The following is a 6,092-nucleotide window of genomic DNA, read 5'->3' as shown; positions in this document are numbered from 1 at the left end:
CAGAGTAGTACCTATTGAATGAAAATCTGACGATTACAAAGATCGGACTTTCTTATGATCCACAAAGTACTAATTTAGTTTAAATCGCAAAACAGTTCACACTTCATATAATATGCAAAACATGAATTCGTTATGAATATTTTAAAAGAATTTATACTTGACCCAATTACGTTCTAAAGATGAGCTCATTCAAGTTCACAAATATGACAAAATAATAAGTAATATAGTTCCAAACATAATTGAGACCATTTTAGGTAATACCTAAATAAGGTAATAGGTATGTGTTAGAAGTACGACGTTAAATCACTGCTCTGGTCAAATCACCATTACAGTGACAGTAATATTAATCAGATAGGCTTTCGATCCACTGCAAGCGAAGATAAGGCTGATTTTCCTATTGAACATTGTTTCTGCTTTATTAACCAACTTCAATAAAAGGAGGAGGTTCTCAATTCGGTTGGTATGTTATTTTTTACAACAACAAATTGCAATTCTTTAGAAAAGGCATAGAGGCTAAAATAAAAAAGACACGTGTCTTACGCGACATTTGTTAATGAGTTTCATTATGTACTCACGGCTTGACGTTTCAGCTGCTATGCTGCAGCCGTGGTCACAAGCAGACTGACGGCAAGGTATTGGCGCTGTTTTTCCTAATTTTTTTATATAAAGTACAGCTAAGAAATCCTACCTGCGTCAATGATTGTATTAGATGCGTGTATTATTTATTCGTGATTTTTTAAATTACCTGTTAAGTAATATAGAAAATTAAGCAGCTAAATGTGAACCAAATTGCAAATTATGTAAATCTCTGGAGTTTTTTAATATTTCAACTATCGCTCCACATCGCCTCGCTTTCAGTGCACAGCACTACTTAGCAATTGACACAGAACATGTATGAACATCGTATTATTATACAATCCGCTCAAACTAGCGTTACTACAATCTAAAGTACTAGAAAGCATTTGCGGCTATGAGTTATGGCCGATCGATGCGCGGGCGCAGTTAATGGCAACCGGTTAATAAAGGAGCTTTAATAACTTTATTTCTATCAAGTAAACTTTGTTTTCCTAGACCGATAGAGAAGGTGGACTGACGACTTCACAAAGGTAGCAGAAAGACGCTAGACGCAGGCCGCTACCAACCGAGAAATATGGAAATCATTGGGGAGGCCTATGTTCAGCAGTGGACGTCCTGTGACTGAACTGATCATGATGATGAAACTTTGTTTTCAGGCTAAAGTTCTAATTGTGCTATACCGATAACAATATGATTATTAATTCGCAGTGTTCTTTATAATGATGAGGTTGTAAAAAAAGAAGTCACAACTCTAATAATATCAGATTATGAGTCGCTTTAGACGACGAAGCTCAATAGAACTGACTCTACTACTTAGTCCTGAATTACTATGTAAAGCCTCCGTTGTCCAATGGGTAAGAGTGTGAGACTCTCTCTGGACTTTCTGGATTTGATTCTATAAGGATAAGCTGATATAAGAACAAAGTCTAAGGTTATCAAAACTGCTTGTTTATTTAGTAATGGGTGCGTGACAGTTTATATAAGTTTATATGATATAAATTCATTTCAATAACGTTCATGTTGTATAATAAACGTATGTTATAATAACACTTGATATAATTTTTTAACATATAATGTTTACTTCATATAATAAATCATTTCTAATAATGTCATTTCAGATACCAATCAAAACGCATAAAGACATTTGATATAAACCTCACTTAATCTAAGACTCATTTGATGTAATTTTGTTTAATATAAATAATATTTCATATAACCATTACATAAAATAAATATTATTTGTTATAACGACTATTTGGTATACTCTTTAATTGATATAATTTCTGATAGATATAACTTTTAGTATGTTCTTTTTTAGCTTGACTTATAAATGACTTTAGTGACAAAAACGAATCGCCGTAAAACCGACTCCACGTAGTCTTGTCTGCCCTACCCCTAGAGTGTAATTTAGAAGCGCGTAGGCACGGAGGGGCGAGGCGGCCCGCGGGCTGAGTCCCTTGTTTGCTTGCTTGCTTGCTGCATGCAATGTTTATTATAACAATTGAACTTTATATAAAATTATTATTGTTATATGATTTAAGTTTTATAGGAAAAGAATTTTATCTCATTTGATTGTTCGACACTATTTTTATATGATTTGAATGTTATTTGTTTTAAATTTTATACATTGTAAGTTTTATAGAAAATATTCATTATATCAAACCATTTTATATCAGTTAATAGTTATTTGTCTTAAAATTATTTGTTTTAAAATTATATTATTCGTTTATTATAGTAAATAATTATTATATTAAATGATTTTATATAATTTGATGTTATATCCTCTAAGTATTATATGATATGTAGTTATATCATACATTACACACCCTTTAGTAATAGAGTCCAGTTCCCAGCACCAATATTGAGATTTGTAAGCCAAAAAAGTAAAAGTCCTGTTGTTTATGCCACGTTATAGTGACCTCTGCGGTAAGAAGGTTGACTGGACAAAATCGCTAAAAGATTTAAATTAGATATTATTATGACGTGTTTACATTTTGTTATTATTTAAGACACACCTTATAATAAGAAATCTTCTAACCTTTGTTGCAGTTTATACAGTTTTATTATTTTGGTTTATTTTTGAATGCACTGCCTTTGTATAATATTAATTATGAATAAAAAGTATGTATACTTTATTGTCTATTTTTATGGACTGGTATATTCACGGTCATTTATAAAATGTCTAAGTGACAAGTGTAATTTATTATAATCCGCTCGTTTTTGTTTTATTATTCAATTCATATTTTAAATATTTACATATAGTATAGTAGGTAATAATATAGGTAGGTATTAAACATAGCTAAAATAGTGTCCAAATTGTTCATCTATTGCTGCATATTGTTACCTAGATAACCTATATGCAATGAGTCCCTACATATCTTTATTGTAAAAAGCTATTGATGATTACTAAAACAAGCCAACTAGCCCAGTGTATTTTTAGCTAACTATCTAGTATCTCTATTTCTCAAACTACATTTAGGCAGAGTTGCACCATCTTAGTTTAACTTTGACAAACGTCAAAAATCTGTCAAACTCCATACAAAAAGCACCGGTTAATGTCATTGTTACGGCTAAAATAAGGTGGTGCAACTCAGCCTTAGAGGTTTAATCAACTGCAAATGCTACCAAAATAATCACCAACAGCAATTTGGCTCTCAAAATCCTTTCCATTTCCAAAAAGTGACTTTTTCGAAGGGACAAGACATTGACACACTCGGCCAACCCGTTCACGGTGAATGGCGTCCACTCTCACGCACGCATTCTCTCAGCTATACTTATTACGTATATGGATATTCTTTATATGAGGATTATATCATCTTTTGTCATGTGATACATATTTTGTAAGAATCTTGAAACGGATTTGGACGTTTGTTTTGGGAGAGTTGTTTACAGTTTTTTTAGTGAGTTGTGTCTAGCCAATAAATTAGCATAGCGAAAAGAACCTGTATTAGTGACGTCATAGTAGAGATCAATATCAGTAGTAGTTCGTAGCCAGCATCTGTTTTATTTGAAAATAAGTAATAAGAAAAATAGTAGCATGTCAATGTCTATAAGTACGTTTTTGTTGCTAAGCCGCAGCTATGTAAAGCTTGATGTGCCGTTGAAGAATGATTTAATTAATTGCTTACATAGCGAGTAAGAGCTACTTAAAAGTTTTTGTTAGCATGGTTTTATAGTTATGTGCGAAAAATAATGTAGATGTTGTTGTTCTAAGGTGTGGTTTTTAAAATGTTTTGAGTTCTAATAAAGATAGAGCACTGTTCGCTCCTACATTGTAACCTCACTGACCGACATGGTTCCACAAACATTAAAACCAGAGAAGAATGGCGGGAAGTGAACTTTTGAATGTCTAGACTACTCACTCCAATTCCACAAACTTGTATTATAATGCGATAGTGAACCCGTCGCTTGCGCAACGCAGATTCGGCCGCGGATGCAGAGAAAGTGCAGCTGCATAACATACGCTAATTCCGCTAAAATCTTTACGCAAGATGCTTTCTAACCCTCCTTGTGCGAATTTTGATCTACGACTATTAAGATGCGACCTTCATGCACTACATTCTATAGCAATTACGTCATTAGATGAGGCATGAGAATTGCAACATCTCGAAAAGTGAGTGTGTAAAATATCTGACTCGTCGTTTACGGCGTAAGCTACTTATAAAAGTAAAAGTGACCGGACTAAACAAAGACTGGACTCGAACCACCTTCACTCGTTGACATGTCGTTAAACCGATCGATGGTCGTACTTTCAACGATTTTATCACCCACGCCTTCTCTACGTCGCCTTGCCGAATTACGACTCTCGAGTTATTACGCGCCTTTACTGAGATAACTTACGGCCGGACCTGCCGAGTAACTTATACTGATTACAAGCCAGTGACGAAATTATTCCTTTTCGATCGGGTAAAGAAATAAATGTTTCGTTACAAAAGGAGGTTTATTTACAGAAACTTACATTATCAACAAATATAATACATACTCTAGATGCGATCACATGAGTTTTAACATTAATGGGGTGAGATGACTATGATTTGAGGTTCGTTTAATGGTGGGGCGCACCGTACGAGGATGAGGGTGAGGGGACGCCGTAAGATCCTGAGGGGACGCCGATGGTCGTGTAGGCGATGGAGGGCGCGGAATAAGAGATGGAAGCGTGACCACCGCTGGAGAAACCGCCATGACCACCGCTGGAGAAACCGCCATGACCTCCGCTGGAGTAGCCACCGTGGCCGCCGCTCGAGTAGCCACCGTGGCCGCCGCTCGAGTAGCCGGAGTAACCGCCAGCGTAGCCACCAGCGTAGCCGCCGGCGTAGCCTTCCTCAGCCTGGTGGTACTGAGCGACTTGGATGCCCTGCTGAACGTGGTCAAGCTCGATTCCTACGATTCTGTCCTGGGGCACGCCGTACACGGGCGCGGGAGGTCCGTAGTGCGAGGAGATGCCGTGGCCGTGTCCGTGACCGTGGCCGGAGGAAGCGGATTGGTAGGCCTGGTTCTGGATTTCGTCCTTGAGGATGATGTGCTTGATCTTCTCCAGTAGATGAGGGTCGACGTGGTAGCCTTCTGAGGTCTGGTGGCCGACAGGCACGGGGGTGTAATGGCCACCGTGGCTCAGGCCGCCGGAGCTGTGGCCGCCTCCGACCACGACGAGGGAGGACGGGGCCGAGTAGCTGTACCCTACTGGGGGCTCAGCCACTGCGCAGCCGAAAATCGCCAACGCGATCTGCGAAAGAATGACAGCGATTAAAACTTGCACTGACGGAAGCAGAGCATGGAATTACATTCACGCGTCTCGCACTCAGATCTGATACGTAATCGGATGAATATTCATGCAATGTTTACTTCGAGTGATGCATTTTTCGGTATTTAACGTGTCTTTAAACTTTTGGTAATGTGTTATGGAATCGTTTAGATAAGAACACTGAGGCATAATACTATAGAATCAAATCCAATTAAAATTTTATCAAGTTTATCTAGAATTTAAGGACAATTTGCGAATCATTTAGCTAACACATTTTTAGATGACACGATTTAAATTGAAATTTAATTCAGATCCCAACTCGGTCACATTTTGAACTAAGATCCAACTTGAATATCACTGAATCCGACACGAATCACTATACTGTTTCACTTCACTGCACTCCAATGTTCACTTAAAAATCGACTTACGATGCTCCACTTTGCCATTTTGGTGGTTGTGTTTTTCTGGTGGTCGGAGGTTGTGTGATGGTGTGACCGGCGCCCGCGCGCTTATATACGGGGGTTTGCTATCTACTTTTACTTCGGGCCATCCGGCGCGGGCGCATACGAGGACGAACTTGGCTTACAAATGAACTATTATTTTTTATGGACTTTTTTTGACTTTTTTTGGTTTGTAGTGCAATCTGCAATGTGATGCCTGAGATATATGATATATTTTTTTAGTTTTAGGTTTTACAATTACCTATTGCTTAAAAGAGTTACAGGAATACGCGATTCAGTTCAATTTTAATATATTTTTTGATTGACTTATAAGA

At 37.4% G+C, this 6,092-nt stretch overlaps 1 protein-coding gene across 1 annotated transcript; it reads right to left on the bottom strand.

Annotated features, from left to right (window-relative positions):
- Positions 1-4,497: 4,497 nt before the first annotated feature.
- LOC135072309 (uncharacterized) lies at positions 4,498-5,838 on the bottom strand. The gene is made up of 2 exons (XM_063966242.1): positions 5,746-5,838; positions 4,498-5,299 (listed from the first exon to the last, which is right to left on the bottom strand). Exons 1-2 carry the CDS (start codon positions 5,761-5,763, stop codon positions 4,622-4,624), a joined length of 696 nt encoding a protein of 231 aa, XP_063822312.1. The 5' UTR covers positions 5,764-5,838; the 3' UTR covers positions 4,498-4,621.
- Positions 5,839-6,092: the final 254 nt, after the last annotated feature.

Source organism: Ostrinia nubilalis, chromosome 5 (assembly GCF_963855985.1).
Source record: "Ostrinia nubilalis chromosome 5, ilOstNubi1.1, whole genome shotgun sequence".
NCBI classification, from domain to species: Eukaryota; Metazoa; Arthropoda; class Insecta; order Lepidoptera; family Crambidae; genus Ostrinia; species Ostrinia nubilalis.
The sequence above is the reverse complement of the archived record's forward strand: the minus strand, read 5'-3'. Positions and strand labels throughout refer to the sequence as shown.